The following is a 23206-nucleotide window of genomic DNA, read 5'->3' as shown; positions in this document are numbered from 1 at the left end:
CTCATATCTCCTAACTCATCGGAATGCCGTCCTTCCGCTCCGATAGGGAATACTGCACCTTTTTTGTTTGCCTAATTCCACTCTGCCATTTACATTTGTGTTTTATTTCCTTGTACGTGAGGAAACGTGTGGGAGGAGCCCTCAGCCTTTAAAAGCGAGGCGGCCTCCGCGCCTGAAGTGATCTTCCGGCTGCATTTGCTCAACATGGCCAACTGGATTATTAACAATGGCGTTACCTGTGTCACACTGGTGAGCCAAGTTTGCGTTTCCCCCTCAGTGATGTAAACAGACATTTTTGACCTCTTTGATGCTTGCAGGTGGTGTGGATGGGAATCAACATCTTCCTCTTTGTATGGTTTTATCTCTTCTACGATTTTGGGGATCAGTTCTTTTACACTAGGCATCTCTTAGGGGTGAGTCATGTGAAATAATTTAAAAAGTCCAGCTCTGGAATTTGAAAGATTCATGTTTTTTTGTGGGGTCCCCCTAGTCTGCTCTGGCCTGGGCCAGGGCCCCTGCTGCAGTGCTTAACTTCAATTGCATGCTGATTCTCCTGCCCGTTTGTCGCAATCTCCTGTCTCTCATCCGCGGGTCACTTGTGGTAAGTGCAAAGAAATAAACAGAAATAGATCTGTGAATGAACTCAAATTATCGTATCTCTATTTTCCGGAATTTAAATGAATAGAAAAGCCAAATATACATTAGTAATTTAGTTTGATGCTTAATTTGATAGTATTGTTGGGCGCGTTACTGAACAACAGTAATTCGCTTCAGTGACTAGTTACTTCATTTACTGATACCCAAAAGTAGCGCGTTACTCTGAAACTGACTTTCTAGTCATAAATTACCTCTCATTGAAGCCGACCCCTACAACTGCTTAAAAATTGCCCCATTATAAAATAAATGGAATAAAACATGTACACTAACCTGTGAAAGAAGTGAAGCTTTCATATTTCTTGGCTTGTGCAATCTTGAGCATGAAACTAACATTTAGCCGAGACACTCCATCCCCATTTTATCTCTGTGCTTAATACCACTTAAAGATATCCTCCATTTCTTGGTACTGTCCAAGACTTTTTATTTCATATAAGTTAAAAGACCAAAATTTAGCACTCTTTTACCTTAAATTTTATGCTCACATTTGCCCGACTGGTTTAATTGTTCCTGTATGAGCCACGCCCCCTCAACACGGGTTGCCTACCATCCGCAACCACTGACACTCGACCAAATATGCGCATAATTTAGTATAAGATGCGAAGATAAACGGTAAGGAGAAAATCTCCATTGAGAGAAAATCTCTGTGTCCTCATTCTCTGTGTTTGAAACAACGCTACTGTCACCAGTAATCAGTTGTACTACACCTACCCTTCTTCTTTTTTTTTTAATAACTTTTTTTTTCTCACACGCAATTCGACAGAGGGTTGAGTCACCCACCATACAGCAACACGAACAATAAATATATACAATTGAGATTCCCACAAAAGAAACAACAACAAAATGATAATGAAATAAATAAAATTAAAAGGTGAGGTGTTTAGACATCAAGTAAACATTGCATAATAGGCTTCCGTCTTTTCTCAAATTCATCTAGTTTCAGTTGAAGTCTTGCAGTGATTTTTTTTTCCATAATTTACATTTGTTTAATTTGTCCCTCCATTGTTTTATGTCAGGAGTTTGTGAATTCAACCAGGAAAACTGATCATTTTCTTTACATATTTGTATTGACCAGTCAATAAATAACTATCTATCTATCTATCTATATTGTTTATATATTCATATTGTTTATATCTATCTACTTACCCTGGTCATATCCCTCGAGAGGGGTGACCGACAGAAAGACAAACACATACAAAAAACAAAGAAAATAAAAAGGGGAAAATGTAGCAAAAAAAACACTCACAGACAAACATTTCTTGACCATGGCCCAAAGACTCAAACAAGTTAAGCACCTCGGCACCTAAGTTGGTCATGCTTTCGTCCTTTCAGATGAAACGGGACACAAGAAAACAGCCATGTCCCTTGGGTCAGGGTGAAACAACACACTCTTTTGTTCAACAGCAGGGCCCGACAGCTTTCACTGGTTTACCCCTGCCACATCATACGGGTGCCGCGCCCATCCTTTAGAACGCTTCCACAATCCCACTATCCTTTCACAACACCTCTCCACTCCTTCCTATCACCAACAAGAGCTCTAGCTTCCACTATATTTAGACTTCTTTCCTGCAGTGCACTCATAACACTATCCATCCACGTCAATCGCGGCCTTCCTCTTGGTCTCCTTCCATATCACATATCACAGGGCAATTCCAGAAAATCTGCGTGAAATCCCCCACTCTCCACAGTTCCGCCAACATAAACTGAATGTATTACGCCTACCCTTCTTTACGGTTGCTGGCGGATTGAGGATTGTATGTTACATCGTGAGTGAACGACAAACAGGAAGGTGGACATTGTAATTCATGACCTTCTTTTAATAAGTAATGGAGTAAAGCACCATGTTGTAATGACGGGTGAGTCATAAAATGTTATGATAACGCGTTCCAGTACTCGTTACCGAGAAAAGTAATTGCGTTCCGAGAACGGGTTCCTTTGTAACACGCTTGACCGAATTCTTCATTTGAGAATGGGACTAAACAAAATGAAGATTAAATAAATAAATAGATAAATAAATAATATAACTAACCTACTAATAACAACTGCCTAAGTCAGTGGTGGGCAAAATTGCAGGCACGGGCCAAATTTGGCAAGAGGAAAGCAAATATACCGGTTACATATTTATTTCATCTGCTGATAATCTCAAATCCGATACATCGCCAATATTCGAGGAAAAAAATATAATGAAGACCCTTCTCTTTTGCATCTATGAATAAATAAGCATGCAGATAACTACATGTACTTGTTGTATTTCATTTTATACTGGTTTATAAATCGATATATTTTATCGAATTGGTTTTGTAATGCTAAGAAAGAAAAATAATGCATTAAGTCTTTGTTTTTAAGCACTCAATGTTATAATATGCATTGGTAGACGCTCAAAATAAGCAACGGACAGATCAATGGATTTTAAACTTGCAAGGAGAACAGGGGAGAGAGAGCCTAGAGCTAGTATAAATAATTTCAACCTGGTTTAAAGGACCTTGTTGTGTAGTTACACAAAGGGACACTGAGGAAATGAGTGGTACCTAAACAATAATCTTTTATGAGTTGTAGTTTGTTATCATTATATGTATTATCCTTATATTTCTACAATTTTCTTCGGGCGAGCTGGATTAAAAAAACATGTGGCCCATAGTTTTCCCTTCCCCAGCCGAACTGCTACTCGTTGTGAAATGAATTTGGGCGCTTACAAGCACGTGCTTGCATCTCAAGTCAGAGCACATCATCAAAGTCTGCTGAGAAAATGTCCTCAAAGGGAATTTGGGTGTGTTTGTTCTTTTTGTTTTTTAACCCGGCATTTGCATAAACAAGATATGCAACTGAATTATTTCTTTAAAAGCACAATTACCCCTGAGGGCATTTAAGGGACCTAAAAGGGTTATTGAGATAGTAAAATATATTTTAAAAATCAAGATTCAATTCAAAACCACAGTACCTACTTCCTTTCTTACACACATTATAACAATTAACTAGTAATTTCCTGTTGGGAGATCATTTCTTCGTTAATAACTTTATCAATAAAATGAAGGAGAAATCAAATAATTTTGCAAAGTGGAAATGTTGGTTTCTTTTTTTAACTATATTTTGTAATTTCTTCTAATGAAACAAAATGCCAAATTCCTTGTTTTACTAAAAAAGCAAGTTATAATATAAAACAGTACTATACAATGAAAACATAAAGACAATGGGCTTTGATTTTTGGTTTACTTTTCTTATTTTACTTATTTTCCTGGGAATATAAAATGCCAATGAGGGTTTTAGTTTTGGCAGAAATTCGTATTAAGAAAATTCGTAATAAATAACTTTAAAGAGGATGATGAGCTTTTACTGCATTCTTACATTATGGCACTTGTATTTCAAAGTTTAATTCTCAAGTCAAAACAAAACCAAAAATCACATCTCTTTCTGTAGTGTATTCACACTCTTCACAGGGTGCTGTTTAGTGAAAAGAAGAATTTACTGTAGCGTAAAAAAAATAAAATAAAATAAAACAACATGTGTGGTCCGCTCTGCCGAAATAAGTCGCAGTCGCAACTTTTTATTTTTAGCTACAGGATGACTGAGAATAAATGAGCAAAATAAAAATAAAAAATGTTTTTACATCTTTCGCTATTTTGAAAGATATGACATTCGAAAACACTGTTTTCAGGTTTAATATTTTCACATAAATAGTCTAACAATGGGCAGCACGGCGGTGCAGTGTTTAGCGCTTGTGCAGCACAGTTCTGAGGTCATGAAATTCGAACCTCCTGTGTGGAGTTTGCATGTTCTCCCCATGCTTGGGTGGGTTTCCTCCGGGCACTCCCACATCCCCAAAACATGCATGTCAGGTTAATTGGACGGTCCAAATTGTCCATAGTTGTGAATGAGCGTGTGGATTGTCCTATGTCTCTGTGTGACCTGCCCACTTCCCAAAGATAGCTGGGATGGGCTCCAACATCCCCGCGACCCTACTGAGGATAAGCGGTGCAGATAATGGATGGATAGTCTTATTATGACTTTTTGGGCCTATTCATCTATTTTCTCTTCAAAGTCTCTATATTACATGTTTTACCCTGGGGTGACATGTCTGCATACACAACGTTGATTTCAATGACAATTAAGACTATTCTAATTCTAAAGTCACAAAAATAGCGCTTTAAGTTCAATATTTTTGATGATAGAAAACAATATTGAAGTTCTTTTAATGGGTATTTAAATAAATCCTTGCTAAAAATGTCTTACAGTCTGGTCTAATTCTTATTTTTATTTTATATAAGTAAAATGCTTTTGTTAAAAATAAACTTTACAATTATGCTATCTCTTTAAATGTAAAAACATTTGAACGACACCAAAAAAAACAAAGAAAACTTTAAACATGATTTTCTCAGGTTTCTGATCAGAAAAAGGTAGATGGTAGAACTTGAATCAAATGGCCATATCGTCAAACTAGTTCATCCTAAAGCTTTGACTGTGGTATCATTTTAAAGCTCATTTCTTATAATTTCAATTGATACCAAAACCCCAAATTTGATATTTGCCTCACTGTGACTTATTTCAGTAGATCAGGTCACATTTATTTTGTTTACATTGTGAGAACAGAAACAACTTGAGTAAAACCCACTGAAGACTTATTTTTTTTTCTTCCTTGTTCCTTGTATTTTTGCTTGCACAGTAGTATATATTTCTCAATGCATCAAACTTACCGTATGAGGTGCAAGTATTTATGTTTTTTTTCTTTTTCAATCCTCTTCAGTGCTGCAGTCGTAGTTTGAGGAAGCAGTTAGACAAAAACATCGAGTTTCACAAGTTGGTGGCTTACACTATCGCCCTGATGACAGGTGAGTTGAATAAGCTCCGATGTTCCAATGTGATAACACGCCGTCACGTTACGAGAAACCAGAAGTTGTGATAAAGAGTATTTGTTTAGTGAATTCCTCTCAATCAAGTGTGTCATCTTGTCTCGTAACTGGAAAGCGTACTCACTATTACCCGTATGTTGTACAATATCAGACGGGATTCTAACTGATTTTCTTGTAGGGTTAAAGGTATTCCCAAATTATTAAACAAACAAAAAGTGATGAAATATGAAATGTATTTTGTGTCAAATCTCTATATATTTGATCTGTATATTGCAAGTATTATTTGAGAACGCATTTTGAAGAAAGAATGTCTTGTCTTTGTCATCTCGAGCTGTTACGTCAGAGGAACACCAGACCCCTAGCAACCCAGTCGCCATATTGTTTTACGTAATTAAAGAGGTTAAGAAAAGTTTTGGTAGTTTTTGTGGAGAATGCCTGGACGTTGTTCCGCTGGTGGGTGCAGCAGGGGTATAACAAAGGCCAAGCACCTAAAAAATGTGCTAACTGGAAAAAATAACACACGGAGAGCAGCTATCGGGAGGCTAATCGGGATGGACCAATGAAAGGCGGCTGCAGTCTCGGAAGAAAAAGGCCTTGTCGCCGAACAATAAACTTACAGTGAGCAGCCAAGATAAACGTAAGCCAACAATAAAAGGTGGCTATGGCGACAAACGCGAAGCTAGCCTGGAATGGACCAAGTCAGCCAGCCAAACAACACAGGATGGGCAGCCAACCAGGAGCAAACAAAACAGGAAAGTCCATGGCAATCCGACGCTGATGGGAAGCTAACCAACAAACGGGAAACACTCTGCGAAACACAAGAATAAAAAGCCACAATTGCCTAACTGAAAGGAGGCAAAGGCAAACAAGGAACGCACGCTGTAATGGTGGGGGATAAACTTAACCCACTCAGCTTTTGAACGTCAACACACTTGGACAAAAATGTCACAAGGGCGCCAGAGCGACGGGGTAAACAAAGATCCAATTCCTCCAAGCAGAAATGAACAGTATGCAACCGATGTTCACTATATCGCTGTTTATTGTGTTAATGGGATTCGCCATTTTGAAAGTGTTGTGTTCCTTTTTTGAAGTCACAGCTCTCTAGTAAACAGGCCAGATGACAAAATTTCCAGAGTCCCCTGGCGCACGGAATATTCGTGGGGAGAAACACTAGACGTTCTGTGCCTAATTGGAAACAAATAACTGTTTGGGAATACCTTTAAAAATCAAGAAAATTCAATTTGCTTTTGTGCCAGGCATATTAGGAACAATACTAATAATATTTGTGGCGTCTCATTAGCTGTTCACGTCATCGCCCATCTCCTGAACGTGGAATGGTACAACAACAGCAGGCAAGGGGAATACGACGAGCTCAGCACAGCGCTATCTGACCTGGAGGACACCGAAACCACCACCTACCTCAACCCCATTCGCATAACCACACTCGTGAGTCACCGTTTCCCTCTATCTTCTCTTAAATTTGGAACTAGGAGAGTTGACTTTATAAATACTCTGCTGTTCAAAAGTTTGGGGTCGCTTAGAAATGTCCTTATATTTGAAGGAACAGCAAATTTTATTAATACATTTAAAAAAACATGGAACTAATCAGAAATACAACCCATACATTATTAATGTAGTAAATAACTATTCTTGCAGCAAATGTCTGTTTTAATGCACTATCTACAGATGTGTGTAGAGGCCAAGTTCTAGCAACCAGCACTCCATTGTTCTTATCGTACAATGTGTTTGCCAATTGCGTTATAAGATCAATGAATTAATAGAAAACCCTTGTGCAATGATTTTTGTACAGCTGAAAACTGTTTAGCCGGTTAGAAAGCTATAAAACTGACCTTCAATTGAGCTAGTTGTGTATCCAGAATATCACATTTTTGGGTGTGACTCACCTTTCAGAATGGCCAGGAAAAAAACAATCTTTCATGTGAAACTCAAAATTCTATATTTCTAAGAAATGAAAGTTGTTCTATGCGAGGTAATTGCAAAGAAACTGAAGATTTCCTACATCAGTGTGTACTACATTAATCCCTCGGTTATCGCAGTTAATGAGGACCGAGGCCACCCGCGAAAACTTAAATCCGCGAAGTAGCGGCGCACCTTCAAATATGCTTAAAAAACGTATACGGCCTCCCCCTCCCCTTCACAATAAGAGTGTCCACACTGTGTCCTCAGTTGACATAAGCTTGCGCTCAATGGCGTCAAGTCAATAAATGCTTTTATTGAGAAGGTAAGGTATATTTTTTAGACCCGCGAAGCTCGGAACCCGCAAAAGTAGAACCGCGAACTAGCGAGGTTCCACTGTACTCCCTTCAGAGAACAGCACAAACAGGCTCTAACCAGAGATGAAAGAAAGTTTGCAAGATGACAATTACATTAGAGTGTGTAGTTTAAGAAATAGACACCTTGCAGGTCTTCAACTAGCAGCTTGGTTAAATAGTACCCTCAAAACGCCAGTGTCAACATCTAAAGTGAAGGGGCAACTCTGGCATGCTGGCCTTGAGGCAGAGAGACAAAGAAAAAGTCGTATCTGAGACTGACCAACAAAAGGAACAGATTAATACAGGCAAAAGAACACAGACATTTGACAACTTATTTCCTAAATAAAAGTGAGCTTTTCATGGAAAACACAAAATTGCCTGGAAGATCCCAAAATCTGGACGGTAGTGTACATTTTCTATAAAAAGCAAACGTGGGTCCTTGGCCTACCTAACGGTGAATTTGTAAAACTGAATTGAACTAATGAAACGTCATAGGTTTTAAAAAGGTAAAATGACAAAGACAAATTAGAATTGTCTTTACTGTCATTTATTATATATAATATAATGAACATTTTTTACAACGAGATTAGACATGGCACTCCAGGGTGAACATGTATTAAAGGCTTAAATTAAGATAAGACGATTGTTCAGAAAAATACGCAAATATTTTAGAAGTAGTGCTTGAGTTGTAAGTACATCAGAACAATGGTGCAAAGAGAAAGTAGTGCAACGACAGTTTGAAGAAATATAATTCCAAAATAAGTCGAGAAATACAGCATGAATACCCAGTTTTCTATAAATAGATGTATTGGAATTCATATTTATTAAAAATGTACACATGCATGATCCCTGCTTTATGCGTGTTCCTCGTTACGTTATCACCTATTGCAAGATTTGGTTTTTGTGTGTCAGGATCCGCAGCAAGCCCCCTCGTACTTGGTGTTCACCACCATCGCTGGAATCACGGGCGTCATCATCACCCTGGCCCTCATCCTCATCATCACGTCCTCCATGGAGGTCATCCGTCGCAGCTACTTCGAAGTCTTCTGGTACACGCACCACCTCTTCATCATCTTCTTTGCCGGCCTGGTCATTCACGGCGCAGGGTAGGGGGACGCCCGTTTTCCGTCCGCTCGCTCGCCCTCTCGCCCTCCGTCATCAACCCTCTGCGCATCCCTTTTAGACGCATCGTAAGGAGTCAGCAGGACCTCGAAGATCACAACTTCACTGTCTGCAAAGACCGCATCGCAGACTGGGGCCGGATTCCCGAGTGCCCAATCCCGCAGTTTGCTGGAGGCTTTCCGCAGGTTGGTTTTGATTTGGAGAACTGTGACGATGCAACTGCATACAGGAGCGACAAAATGTTGAGAATTTAACGGATAGGCTCTGTTTCTTATGGAGGACTGATCCTGCCTTATGTAAAAATAAATGTATAAGTACCTACAAATATATGCCATATGGTAAATGGGGATCCCTTACCCACTAGGGTGGTAGCTGCACCCGCTCTTGTGGTGTGTCTTGGCAATTACAGCCTGGTGGCGCCTATCCCTCTCCATGCCGACCAATGTTTCCACCCGGTCTCGAACCGGGGACCTTTCCTGTGTTAGGCGAATGTGCTAACTAACCACTGCTCTACGGAAACACGATTCGCCATGTCCTGTAGATAAATGTACACAAAAATTAATTCTGTAATACATAAATGCCATTTATTCTTTTTTTTTTTTTTTGCATTTTGTCATTCATTCTGTCATTTACTCATATTTATTTGTATTTATTTGTCATATATTTAATGTTGAGCTTTCCACCTATTGGTTAATCAGTAATGAACATATCGGCTAATACACCGAAAGGTTAAAAGCTCAGCTGGTTAGACCCGCCCCCTCATTTGAACAATGCTTTATTGCAACAAAAAATTACAAAATGCACGCCAAAAAAATAAAATCTCATCTCATCTCATTAGCCGTACCGCTTATCCTCATTAGGGTCGCGGGGGGGCTGGAGCCCATCCCAGCCATCTCCGGGCAGTGGGCAGGGGACACCCTGAACTGGTTGCCAGCCAATCGCAGGGCACACAGGGACAGACAACTCATTCGCTCATTCACACCTAGGGACAATTTGGACCGGCCAATTCACCTGAAATGCATGTTTTTTTTGGAACGTGGGAGGAAACCGGAGTGCCCGGAGGAAACCCACGCAAGCACGGGGGGAACATACAAACTCCGCACAGAAAGTCTGGAGCTGGATTCGAACCCACGACAGGTTCCCATGACATGAACTGTGCCGCACAAGCGCTAACCACTGCGCCGCCGTGCTGCCCTCAACTGTACTCAACTCAAAAAAATAAAATAAATCACAAAAAAAAATACTGATATGAATAAATGACTGAATGCATAAATAAATACATGATCTGCATTTGTGTTATCTATTTAGGTAATTTGTAATTTATTTATGTGTTCATGTATTTATGTGGCATATTTTTGGAGCTTTTTATTCATTTATGCATTGATTTCCACATGTTACACGATCGTTACTCCATATGCTTCTGTCTTTTTCGGACACTTGAAATGGTGCATTGTTGAAGCTTTTATTGCAGCTTTGACAATAGCGTTTTTGGCATTTCTAATATCACTGAGCTTAACTGTCATTGCTTTTATTTTGTGAAAAAAAAAAAGAAGGTTCCAACACTGAGCATGCCAAATGGGATTATTGGCCTTGATGACCGGCGTTAAAAACTACTCAATCGTATTAAACAAAATGGAGTTATCAGTTCACTTATCATTGTCATGATCCAGTCCGTTTGCTAGGGGACGCCAATAAGGCTGGAGAATCCCCACACCAGCCTCCTGACTCATTAACTCATTGGCTTCTAGCTTTGTTAATTAATTGTCAGCCTACTTAAATGGGGGTAAAATGGAGGATTGACATAGAAAACCATCAATGGCATTAAATTACGAACATATTTTAATCTTCATTATTTCTATGTTCACTGCCTCACACCTAGCAGTCATTTGACAAATGGAAAATACTTAAAAAATATGATTAAAGGCTTTGAGGTTTTGAGTTTTTCCTTGTTCTCATGTAGGTTTTAGATCAGGGTATGGTGGAGTCTGTAATTTGCAATAATCTGTTGTCTGTGCAGCCCTTTGAGACTTCTTGTGATTAAGGGCCATACAAATAAACATGACTTGACTTTGTTAGCATGTCAGTCAGCAATATTAGCGTGCCATTTAGCACATTGACATGTGGTGAGGTTCGTGTCTGGTGAGGCACAAATTTACAAAAACAAATGAACCAACATCTTAATCATCATTTGAGTAGCAAAGCAATAAAACATTTATGAACTTTGATTCAAAGCGTCGAGAAAAAAATCTTCGACCAAAACCAGAATCCTTGGTCTCACTATCGGCCTCTGCCACAAGGCAAACAAATTCCATGCATGCATGTAAATGAAACAATTATAACAGTGAATAAATATAACCATTTGATATAGTTTTAATTGAATATTTATGTGATGACAGCCTCCCCTGCTTGCCCAGACTTCGCATGTGAATTAATTTGCACCATTAGCATTTGTGCTACATCGGTGTTTTCCATCATTTTAAGCATGCTAATTAACATTAGTAGCATATTTAGTCTTATGTGTTTTAGCAAGTCAATTGACAACATTAGCATTCCTGAAGGACCAGCAGACTTAGCTCATTTGTTTATTCAATCTGATTCATATTTTTGTGTAGTTGTTAACCACATGTTCATTGCCTCTGTAAATGTTGACAACGTGCATATTTTCTGAACTTTTCACAAAAAAATCTCGCTCTCCTAACAAACAATCCGCTTCTCTCTAGACTTGGATGTGGGTGATCGCCCCAATGATTCTATACCTGTGCGAGCGGCTGCTACGTTTAGTTCGATACTTGCAGAATGTCCGATACCGAAAGGTAAATCTTGAAGTTACCGGTAAGATTCTAGTTGCCGTTTTTAGATCATTCCTTCAATCATTTTTGTTCCTCTCTTTGTTCAGATCGTGATGCATCCGTCTAAGGTGCTGGAGTTGCAGCTGGTCAAGAGTGGCTTTAAAATGGAAGTGGGCCAATACGTCTTCCTCAACTGCCCGGCCATCTCTCAGCTGGAGTGGCACCCATTTACCATGACGTGCGCCCCTGAAGAGGAATTCCTCAGCGTGCACATCCGCTCAGCTGGAGACTGGACCGAGAAACTCATCAGCATCATGCAACAGCTACCTGAGGGTGCTCAAGGGCCCAAGTCAGTTTTTATTTTAACAACTTCTCTTGAATTCCAGACTACAAGCCGCTTCTTTTTTTTGCGACATTTGAAACACTGCGGCTTTAAATACAGTGAGGCTAATTATTTCTTTTTTTCGTGGCGGCTCCGAGGAAAATGGAGAGCTGCTCTTTTCCACAACCCGTGCGCTCTAAATACAAAATATCGTGGCGATGTCTGGAAACATTTATGTCGCCCTTTGAGAGAAATTAGTCCATGTTTTTCCAACATTGTTTTCATGATACATAACAGGAAAAAAATGGAAGATTGATGGTAAATTTGGAACGTACTCGAGATATTGAAACTTTTCCACATACATGTCAAATCCTCATTTTCCTCATCCCCATTGCACAGCAGCAAAAGTTATCTATCAAAAACTACTTTACTCTGTTCCCATCATTAGCGTCAATGTCAGGGCACTGGTTTACTTTAGTCCTCAAGGAACAATAACAACGACTCTAGTGATAATGGATGGTTAGATGAAAAATAAAAGCAATTCTATACCTGTGTGAGCAGCTGCTTCGTTTATTTGGATACTTGCACACTGTCCGATACCGAAAAGTAAATTCTGAAATTACCGGGAAGAATCTGGTTGGCGTTTTTGGATCATCTCTTTAATCGAATGAAATTCGGTCTATTACCGTGGCAACCACTAATGACAACAACACAAAAAGACACATCTGTGTTACAATCTGGCACTATTCTCCACAGTATAGTTCTAGAAATATATGGCTCACATTTCACGCACCGCAGCCCTCACTTGCGTTTTCTCTTGGCGCAGTAGTAAAAATGTGTTAGACTTTTTAAACTCAATTTCGAATGGTCACATGGTCTAACATGTGATGTAAACAACTCGTAGCATAACAGTAAATGATGTTGATCTCGTCTTGCCCAATTCGGCTTTCATCCAGATTGTCATTGCCACTGGTAGCAGACAACAACAACATTGTAGATTGCGCGGTATTCTAATCTGTCAGTCTTGCTGTGAGCAAATAGGTGCCGCGTTGTGTTTGTAGGGTTTATAATCGCTGATTAAGGGGAATTGCAACCATGAATACGGGAGCAATTGGCTGAGGTTGACAGATGTAAGCTCGCAAGACTGTTGATGATACTTAAGCACTTACTGTACAGTTAAGAATAAAATTACTGTAACTTTAAATGAACTAATCGCAAAACATTTTTTACCACACCATTTTATATTATTGTTTTTTTTGCCTGTAGTAGTTTGTATGTGCAAACTTGAAATGAGCTGATTCTGGCAGTGAGTGGTCACGAGCAGTGAGCAGTTTCTAGCGGTAGCCTCTGGGACTACTCGTGACCTGGATTTTCCTCTGTAAAGCAAGCTTTTTTCTTCCAAAAAGAACTTGTATATTGAAATTCTCCGCGTTACAGCCAGGGATCACTGTATGTGAGTAATCATCTGAAATCAAGAACTCAAACAAATGTAACTATATATGCAGTGACACATTTCAATATTACAACGATAAGCAATCAATGATAACGATAAATTTGTGATTTCACCACCAGAATGGGCGTAGACGGGCCCTTCGGCACAGCCAGCGAAGATGTGTTCGACTACGAAGTGGCCATGTTGGTGGGCGCGGGTATTGGCGTCACCCCCTTCGCCTCCATTCTCAAGTCCATCTGGTACAAATTCAAGGATTCCAACCCGGTTCTGCGCACGCGCAAGGTAAAAGTTTCTTACTGGCTTTTGCTCTTGTTGACATTCTAAGACGAACGCTGTGCTGTCATGCAGAATGGCACCTTTTGTCTTGCTCTTGTTTTTTTTCCAAACGGAATATTTTGACACGTCTCAACGCTCAAATTAATGTAGAACTGGTTTCTGATGGCTAAGGTAGGATCGGGTAAAGCGACGTTTGACATTCACAAGTAACCAATTACAACAGCTTGTCAAGTACATACTTTCCCCAGTGGCAAAATATTTTACTTATCTAAAGTACAGTAATGCCTTCTTTATCGTGAGTGGTACGATACAAAAAGAACTCGTGATACGTGAAATCCGTGAAGAAATATTACACAATTAAATCATCTATTTTACACTGAAACAAAAACAAAAAAAGTTTTCTCACAGGCTCATGTAATTGTTTAACAAACAAAAGGATTGTATCAAAGTTTCCTCATTTTTTTAATTTTACAAATTACGAGTGTACCATCAAATCAATGTTTATTTGTATAACCCTTTGTCACCACTTGTCTCATAGGGCTGTAGAGACTACTACCCTGATATAAAACCTACATGAGGGCAAGGGAAGTATCAAAAATCTCAGCCTGACAGAAAAAAGAACATCAATTAACATGAAATATTGGTAATAACAATGTCCGGTTGACAGCTTCCTGAGGTCAACATCATTCCTAAGCTATTTCATATAAGTGTCCTTTAAGCCTAGATTTAAATACTTCCAATGAGGTTGCAGATCGAATCTCTGAGGGTAGAGCATTCCACAACACCGGGAACCTGATTGGAGAACGCTGTCAAACCTGCGAATGTATTCATTTATTTATTCTGCCCTTAAATAATAATCGGCAGGGGAAACTTAGGGGAACAATCATGTGAAAATGAACGATTTTGAAAAAAAGAACGCTAAATGAAAGACACTTAAAACTGAATAAACCCTTTCTATTTTCCTTGATGACTGGAGCCCATCCCAGCTATCTTGGGCAGTGCGCAGGGGACACCCAGCCAGTCGCAGGGCACATAGAGACAGACAACTCACTCGCTCGGCCAATTAACCTGACATGCATGTTTTTGGAATGTGGGAGGAAACCCACACAAGCACGGGGAGAACATGCAAACTCCACACAGGAAGGTTCAATCTCATGACCTGTGTGTGCCGCACACCCGCTAACAACTGCTCCGCCGTGCTGCCCCCCTTTCATTTGATGAACACAAAAACTGTTTTCAACATGGCTTCTTCAAAAATGTATTACTACATTTCATTGCTCTAACGTATTATGACACGACAGGAAATAATACAGCCAAATTGTGTTTTATAACCATGCTCGAGCCGTTGAAACATGTAGGACACACTTGGCTCAAAGGCAGACACTCACATAAGTTATGTACAAGGTACATTCACTGTCCTTTAATCCTAAATTCAACAACTGGGACCATCTATTTCTTACTCTGCGACTGGCGTGTTTGAGAACCTTTCCCTTATGTGTCCAGAAAAATGATTAAAAGAATAGAGGGAAAGTGTCGCTTTAGTTGTTTATGTTCCAAATGTCATCATATGAACGTCGCCTTCAGCCGTAGCAGACATTTTAAGAATGCAGCGTCACTGCGATTGTCATTTCTTGCCGTTTATCCACAGCTGAGATTTGCACTTGAACACATCAGCGATATAACCAGCCAATGCCAACACACCCTGACCCCCCCCCCCCCCCCCCCCCCCATTGAGTAATAAAAATAAACCTTATTCTTTGTTGTTTAGATCTACTTCTACTGGCTGTGCCGAGAAACAAACGCCTTCGAGTGGTTTGCTGATCTTCTGCAGGTTCAAGAACGGGAGATGGAGGAAAGGGGCATCGGGGATTTCCTCACCTACAAGCTCTTTCTTACCGGATGGGATCAGAGTCACGTAAGAGTTTGGCCACAATGATTTCATTTTTATTTTTTATCTCTTTATTCTAAGCAGGGGTCTCAAACTCAATTTGTCGGGGGGCTGCTGGAGGTAGGGTTGCGTCGAGGTTGGGCTAAATCCGGTGTCACAAAGGAAAATCCTGATAAGTTTATAGCTTAGTAAACCCTCAAAACAAGGGTAGAAGACATCAGAGTGTTTCAAACTTGCAAGGAGAACAGGGGAGTGCCCAGACCTCAGATAAGAAATTCCAACCTGTTATAAAAGCCTTCCCCCAAGCCTTTTCTTTTTATAAAATCTCTCATGTTACAAAAGCAGATCCGCACTAAAGGGTGTGGATATCAAAGAACACAAAAAAGACTGGTCGTTAGTGACTTAAGTCAAAATATCAAACAACTGTGAGGTATAGTAGTCAAATAATGAACAGACATCCTTTTAAATATCCTTTGCAGGTGTCCAATATTAAAAACAAAATAAACTTATCAATTCCACTATTTTTTAAATAACAACAAAAAATAATAAAATTTCCTATCTAAACAACTTAAATCAATCGTTATAAATATTATCCACAATTTGCACTTACATTAAATGGACAGTGTGTATTATTTGACCACTAGATGTTGCTATATTGTATAGTGCAACCGAAAAGGAATGCTAAAAAGCACAAGGAAACAGACGACCGAGACCTAAAGTGACCAGACTACACTTGGGGGCGGCAGTAGCTCAGGAGGTAGAGCGATCAAGGGATCCCAGTTCGTATCCCGGCTTGTCCGTGTTACATGTCGAAGTGTCCTTGGGTAGGACACTGAACCCCCTACACCCCCAATAAGCAGGTTAGCGCCTAACATGGCTGCACAGATCACGGCCGCTATTGGGAAATGTGAAGCACAATATAAAGCGCTTTGGGAAGTCATTGACTTGAAAAGCGCTATAAATGCAGATCATTTCATTTCACTGCTATTCTCATTTTTTTCGCAAGGTTTTTTGGGGGGGTGTATCCGTAGCAATATGTCAGCTCCATGTGCTTTTTGCCACTCGTTTTCAGATGCACTACACACAGAGACTCCAACATAGTACCCGCAGGCACCAGTTATCTCCTTAAGATTTGTTATGAGAAACTATTGACATGATCAGTGTCTTCAGGGACAATGTTTTAGTGGTTATCTGTGCTTATTTTAACTTCCGCTAATTACAACCTGCTAACAAAATAATAACATTGTAACAACACAGTAATAACAAGCTGCTATTTTAGAGAAGCATTTTAAACTTGTAGCCCCTTGCGCTAATCATTGACATTAAAGTAGCTCTCAGTTTCATAAAGCTCGGCGACCCCTGCACTACACGATACATTGAGATCTAATGGTCAAAAGTCACACTGTGTCCCTTCAAATCAATACGTTTTTTTAATGAATGTTTTCTTAATATAAGGAAGCACTTAAAAAAACTTCCCCTTTTAAGCATAGGTGGGCAACCAGAGCCTGGAGGGCCGCATTTCCGCCATGTTTTTGGTGGATTTTCTTCTTCAACACAGGTAATTCCAATCACTAGGATTGTTAACAAGCTCCTGCCGACTCGGTAACGAGCGGATAATTGGAATCACCTTAGTTGAAGAAGAGAAACCTCCAAAAACATGGCGGACATATGGCCCTCCGGGACCAGGTTGCCCACCTCTGCCTTAAGCTTGCATTATAAGGTGGGGGCTTCCAAATATCATCCCGTTCAACAGGCTGTTTGAGCTCTACTGAAATTACAAAAGGCCATCACAATCACACCATTTTGATTGGTTGTACAATCTCTCGTTGTTGTCTTTAGGCCAATCACGCCATGGTTCACTTTGACGAGGAGACGGACGTTGTCACGGGACTCAAACAGAAAACTCACTACGGCAGACCAAACTGGGACAAAGAGTTTGAACAAGTCCGCAAAGAAAACCCTTCGTAAGAGAACCGCCATCTCTCTCTGTGTAACCGGTGTTGGGCACGTTACTGAAAAACAGTAGTTACAGTTACTAGTTTTTTATTTAAAATGTAACTTGATTAACCTCAGATTACTGAAAGTAACTGCTTCAAAATAGCCACTTAAAATATAGAAAAGAAAGTGTACACCAACCCGTAGAAGCAGTGAAGCCTTCATATTTCTTGGCGTGTGCAATCTTGAAAGCCTGCAAACGAACACCAAGCCCAAGCCACTGGAAGATCTCCTTCTCCATTTCTGGGTACTATCCAATATGTTTTCGTTTTTTTCTCAATTATTGCAAAAATGATTTTAAAAATAAGACCAAAATTCAGCACACTTTTATCGTAAATTCCATGCTTACGGTTGCCCCATTGGTTAAGTTGGTTTGTTGTTCCTGCGTTAGCCACGCCCCCTTCTCGAATCGCTGCCTACCATTTGCTACCGGTGACACCCAACTAACTTTGGGCTGTTCTGGTAGAAAATGTGCAAGAGACCTGAGAACAGGGTGCAGGTCCACCTTCCAACAGGACAACGACCGTAACATAAAGCAGAATCTATGATGGAATGGTGTCAAACTAACAATGCAAATGTGTTGGAATGGCCAAGTTTGGAAATATCTGAAACTTGCTGTGCACAAACGATCAGCATCAAACGTTAAGGAACTCGAGCTGTTTTTGTGCGGACGACCGGGTTAATATTTCTGTTTCAAGGTTATGTAAAACTAACCGAAAAGGCTAGTGTCTGTGATCACAGTAGGGCTTCAACTAACGATTAATAATCGACGAATCAGTCGGTTATTTCTTCGATTTTCCCTCCTATTTATTCAAATATTGAAGTTTTGGATGGATAGACAAAATATTCTATGATATAAAAACGTTCAAAAAAATTATAACTCTTTGACAATTAACTTGATAATTATGCATAGAAATACATACTATACACCTGAAAAAGTGTAAGGTACTCGTTTCCTACCACCTTTTCCACAGATAATATTAAATTTGGACTTAAAACAAAAAAAGGAAAAAACAATACATTTAAATTTGTGTAGATTTTTATTATCCACAAAAAAAATAAAGAAGGTAAACAAACCCACTGTTTAAAATGTTAACAATTTTGTTTTTGCAGGTTACATTTTGGAATACAATAAGAAAATGAAATATGCTCAAGAATTTGCCCCTTGGGTATAGTTAAACATTTCATTATTGTTTATACTTTATTTTATACTCATTTTGTGATTGTTTCTCTGTATTTCTCTATGTTCCCTTGAAAATGTTTAACTTTAATGATGAAACACTATAAAGTTGAAACTTTCATATCAATTTTGTTCAAACTGTAGTAGCCTAGATGGTAAGGCGCCCGCTTTGAGACTGGGAGGTCGGTGGTTCGCGCCCCGGCCGTGTCATTCCTAAGACTTAAAAAGTGGTCGGCGGCGCCCTCTGTTGGCTGCGGCTGCATCGGCTCGCTACAACGGGTCAGGTGCAATCGACATTTCGTTCTGTGTACATTGTTACACAGAATGACAATACAAGGAAATTATTATTATTATTATTATAAAAAATGTAACAGCTTTTTTTATAAAAACTGTCTTGGCCTCCTCTGTCGGACAAAAGCGGTACTACAATACCCAGCGTCGCAACGAAATGGCGTGCACTCTAATTTGCGTTGATTTAACGTTCTTGGCGGCTTATCAATCACGCGATACAACGAATCGATGATCTAATGAGTTGTCAATGTTTTTGATTATCAGTTTTAATTGATTTTGTCGAACACTAGACTACAGCAAAAGGTTGCACCAAAATACCTCCAAAGGGGCCAATATTTTTACTACTTTTCAACTTTTTTCTTTGTTAGCACAGTATAAAATGTTGAATTGTTTACGCGATTGTGTCAATTCTAAGAAAATATTTTCATTCTTTGATCCCCACGTTTGAATAACATATCGGTCAAGCTCCACGGCTCCATGCCCTTACAAACTGGCGTATTTTCCCTTACAAAATAATCTTACACCATTTTTTTTTTCAAACGTGTTTATTTATGTAGTTTAACATGTTATATTGTACATGTGTTTCGTTATATCATATATATTGTTAATTAACATTTTGTTGTGATATCCTGAGTTGCTCGACATGAATGAGGTTTATTATAAAAAAAAGTTCAAAAATTAAGTAGGTTGGACGTTCACTCTAGAAGAAAAAATACATGCAAATATAATCAAGGAGGATAATACATTTTCTTATTCAAATTAGTAATTATTTTTTGCATTAAATTATTTTTGGTAATATACTGATTAAAGGGATAACCACAAAGTCTTTTTTCATTTTCTCCTTTTATACTTTTCTTAACTTCTCTATACAACATGATAATTCGTAATATAATGCATCAAAGCAAGTGAGCCGTTTGAGAGCCGGCTCTCTTTAATGAGTTGAGCCAAAAAAGCCCGTTCTCTAAAAAGAGATGGACTTCCTTTCACTACATCAAACCGCTTGCTTCGTTTGCAACGAAAAAAACTATACAGAGATAGAGGCTTCTGCGGCGAACTCGTTTGATTTGCCGTTTCCTGATAGTCGGTGCATATGGTATGGAATAATCTTGCAGTTCTTTAGTTACATGTAGTGAGTAACGCAGTAACGCTCGATGTAGTAACAACAATTGAATTACTCGATTTTGTTAATATCAAAAAACGAATGATTCTTTCTCTTTTTCGTTTCAGGGCGGTGGTGGGCACGTTCTTGTGCGGGCCGGTGGCTTTAGCCAAAATCTTGGCCAAGAAATGCGCCAAATATTCGGATGTGGACCCACGCAAAACCAAGTTCTACTTCAACAAGGAGAATTTTTGAGCCAAGCGCAGTTTCCTTCCGGCAAAACCTGTTTGGGAATGTCGCTCAGCGCTTAATTAGGGATCATTTTGAAAGAGCAAAGACAATACTGGGAGTGTTGCTGTACACGTTAGAATGTTCCTTCCCCAACACGAAGTTTAGATGGTTCATTAAATTACACAGATTTCTTTATAAATCTCCAGAAGTTTCCTTAAAGGGACAGTGTGTATTAATAAGCGCCTCCAAGTAATGAAAAAACTTGATTCATTGTTATAAGTAAATACTGTATTTATTCATGTAGAACACACACCCAATGTTTGGGTGCACATTAGACTCTAGGTTATACGGAATATTAATTCCTAGTGGTTCAAACAATAGTTTGTTTTTTCTTATCGTATAAACGTGTAATTTTAAAAATATAAGTTGAGAAATGTGCTTTTAAGTTACATAACACACAGGTCACCGAGAGGGAGTTTACATAATGTCAGCCAGGCTGCTGGGCAAAAAAAGAGAAGTAAAACGGTTTGGTCAATTTGAGTCTCCGTAGTTTCAAATCTTCCTTGTGCTCTTTCAGCACTCGTTTTCGGTTACACAACACGATGCAGTGACACCGAGTGGTCACTTAACACACACTGTCCCTTTAAATGAAACAAGTCTAAAATGGAGGTCATAAAAGTATGTATGTGAAGCGTAAGCTAAGAGAAGCATTTGTACAGTTGTAATACCAGGATAAAGGAAAAAATAGTTACTCTTTTCAAAGTTCGAATTTTAAAAATAAAATTTGACTTGGAGAATCTTAAAATTTAAAGAAACCCATTCCAGGAGTAAAAGATGAGAAAACGCTGCAAGAGTAGACTTAGGATAGTCACAATACTGCATATAGTGTTTTTTGTTTAATTGCTAAATCATTAGACATAAAATGTTTCCATATTTTCTTTAAATTTTATATATATATATATATATATATATTAGTACTGAAAACAAAATGTTTGATTTTAAAAAGGCAATTTTATGTGTTACAATAATCAAAGAAATAGATGCAAATTGAAGGGACATTGTGTAATTCACACCTCCTAGTTGTAAAAGAAAAATTATTTAAAAAAACATTGATTATAAAAAGTATAAATTAACTATAATATACAAATGTATTTTTGTAAATACTGATAAGTCGAAAAATTTCCATTTCTTTTACATAACATGAGCCTCCCCTAGAGGGAGCTGACATCATTGTTGGCCATCTTGCTGCTACTGGCACCCCAAAAACCCAAAATATTGAGAAAGGCTAAGCAAAAATAGAAGTAAAATATTTGTTTGGTCATATTGAGTCTCCGTAGTTTGTACTCTTCCTCGTTTTCAGTTCCACAACTTAATACAGCGACATCTAGTTGTAAAATAAAACACACTGTCCCTTTTAAAGAAACAAGACACATTTACAGGGGAAATTTTGTTTGAATAAACAAAAAAATATCTCTATTACAGTCACTTTTTATAATTAACTCCTTACATATAAACAGCCATATTGGGAAAAATGGGTTTAGTGTGCTGTAAGTCAAAGCAAATCCTGATATGAGATTATAACAAGGCCATTTTAAGTGTCACAAAGATACTTTATTCATTCCCCTAGGGAACTTCACACTTCCAGCAGTATCCTTCTGTTGTTTATTAAAAGATTAAGAGGATGGCCTCAGGGTGCTGTGCTGTAGTTTAGCAACAGCGGAGTGGATGACGTCACACGCTAGTCCAAAAGTTCGACGTCCCTGCGGCAGATGGAAATCTTTGTGCCCAGGGTTACACCACCTCGTGTTCACGTAGACGGCGAGTCCACCTCTTCTCCGCTTCCCGCAGGCTTTTGTGTGTCTGTCTGCCCTAACAGCGCTGAAGCCAGGTAGTTCCATGTTAGTATGCTAGACGTGAGCCACGTTTCCGTAAAACACAGCAAACTGCACTCCCTGCTGGCTTTGATGTTGTCCACCAGCACAACCATTTTGTCGGTCTTATTTGGTAGAGTTCACATTTACCATGATTACGAACGATATCAAAGGCTTATAAGGCCGCTTAGCCTTCACCTTAGCTTCGGCTCTGCAGCCACAATAGGGCCCCTTTATCACGCCGGCACGATAATTCTTTAGGGCAAGGAGTCAATTCCTCGAATAAAGACATTTTTGTGCGTTAAAACCATATAACGATAGGATATAAAGTAATCCAAAGTGTACTTGTCAAACGGGACGAAAAACACAGAAGATCGATGGACTATTAAAACAATAAATCATAATAAGAGCGAAATAACACAGAGCCGCTGGAAAGGCTGCCGCTCGCGGCGGTGCCTATGTTAAAAAAAATGTATGACCAAAGAAAACGATATAGATATATAGTAAATATCTAAAAACGCATGACAAAATATTACAGGAAATTTACAATGCAGAATAGTTAGCTTCTACATTTGTAACTTAAATCCTGAAAAATCCTTGAGGGGACAAATAAAGTATCAACCCAATGTGTTGCTAATACTGTAAAATCACCTATGAGTGTCATATCCTCTGCTTCAAATATCCATTCTACAGGCTTTTATAGCAAAATTTAGTTATTGGTACTTGTGTTTACATTTTGTATTGAATGTTGTATGTAGTTTACCTTTCTTTTGTCCAAATTTCTACTTTGATATATGTTCAAAGGTGTGTACATCTAAACTAAAGCACTTTTTTGTAAATATGAATAGCACTGCTAGTTTGTTTCATGTGTGGTTACTAAAGTGGTTACTGTTACGGTTCAAAAAAGAATAATTTCTC

The 23206-nt window shown here is 38.9% G+C and overlaps 1 protein-coding gene across 1 annotated transcript; it reads left to right on the top strand.

Annotated features, from left to right (window-relative positions):
• The first annotated feature begins 192 nt into the window (after positions 1–192).
• Positions 193–23138, top strand: nox1 (NADPH oxidase 1). Its single transcript, XM_088344519.1, has 13 exons — positions 193–249; positions 318–413; positions 491–601; positions 5393–5477; positions 6799–6944; positions 8684–8877; positions 8955–9078; positions 11614–11706; positions 11790–12031; positions 13577–13739; positions 15502–15648; positions 17461–17585; positions 20315–23138. Exons 1-13 carry the CDS (start codon positions 205–207, stop codon positions 20439–20441), a joined length of 1698 nt encoding a protein of 565 aa, XP_088200645.1. The 5' UTR covers positions 193–204; the 3' UTR covers positions 20442–23138.
• The last annotated feature ends 68 nt before the right edge of the window (positions 23139–23206 follow it).

The sequence above is a fragment of the Urocampus carinirostris genome, chromosome 9 (genome assembly GCF_059441175.1).
Source record: "Urocampus carinirostris isolate Australia breed hairy pipefish chromosome 9, RoL_Ucar_1.0, whole genome shotgun sequence".
In the NCBI taxonomy this organism is placed as follows: domain Eukaryota; kingdom Metazoa; phylum Chordata; class Actinopteri; order Syngnathiformes; family Syngnathidae; genus Urocampus; species Urocampus carinirostris.
Note: the sequence above shows the minus strand (reverse complement) of the source record. Positions and strands in the feature narration are given on the sequence as shown.